This window comes from Buceros rhinoceros, unplaced genomic scaffold (genome assembly GCF_000710305.1).
Source record: "Buceros rhinoceros silvestris isolate BGI_N320 unplaced genomic scaffold, ASM71030v1 scaffold22488, whole genome shotgun sequence".
Lineage (NCBI taxonomy): Eukaryota > Metazoa > Chordata > Aves > Bucerotiformes > Bucerotidae > Buceros > Buceros rhinoceros.
In genome coordinates this window covers 4,948-5,314 of record NW_010426633.1, presented here as the reverse complement: position 1 = coordinate 5,314, position 367 = coordinate 4,948, and the positions used below count along the sequence as shown (strand labels likewise).

The 367-nt window shown below is 57.8% G+C and overlaps 1 protein-coding gene across 1 annotated transcript in view; it reads right to left on the bottom strand.

Annotated features, from left to right (window-relative positions):
- The window catches only part of RND2 (Rho family GTPase 2), a gene marked incomplete at its 5' end in the record, with an annotated part of 4,022 nt that extends 3,845 nt beyond the window's left edge, over positions 1-177 (bottom strand). The window contains one exon of the mRNA XM_010141603.1: positions 68-177. Within this exon, the coding sequence (XP_010139905.1) occupies positions 68-177 (110 nt within the window). The remainder of the gene's footprint in view (positions 1-67) is intronic.
- Between the last annotated feature and the right edge of the window lie 190 nt (positions 178-367).

Below are 367 nucleotides of genomic sequence, written 5' to 3'. Positions count from 1 at the left end.
CAGGCCCAGGGAGGCTCCACGTGCTGCTGCAGAGGACCGGTCTCATCCAGCCACACTGGGCACTCACCTTCTTGAGCACACTGTCCAGGGTCTCAGGGCGGCTGATGTCAAAGCAGATGAGCACAGCATCTGAGTCCGGGTAGGCCAAGGGACGGACGTTATCGTAATATGCTGAGCCTGCAGAGAGGAGTGGGAGGAGAGTGGTGAGCAGAAAGTCTCATCCCTGCCTGCTTATGACCCAAACGGGCAGGCTAGGACCCCCAGCCCACCCTGCCCAGCAGACAGCTTTAACTCCAGTAAGAACCGGAGGCATTGCCACATGATGCAAACGGCTCAGTTGGAGATAAAGGATGCTGACCCAAGCTTT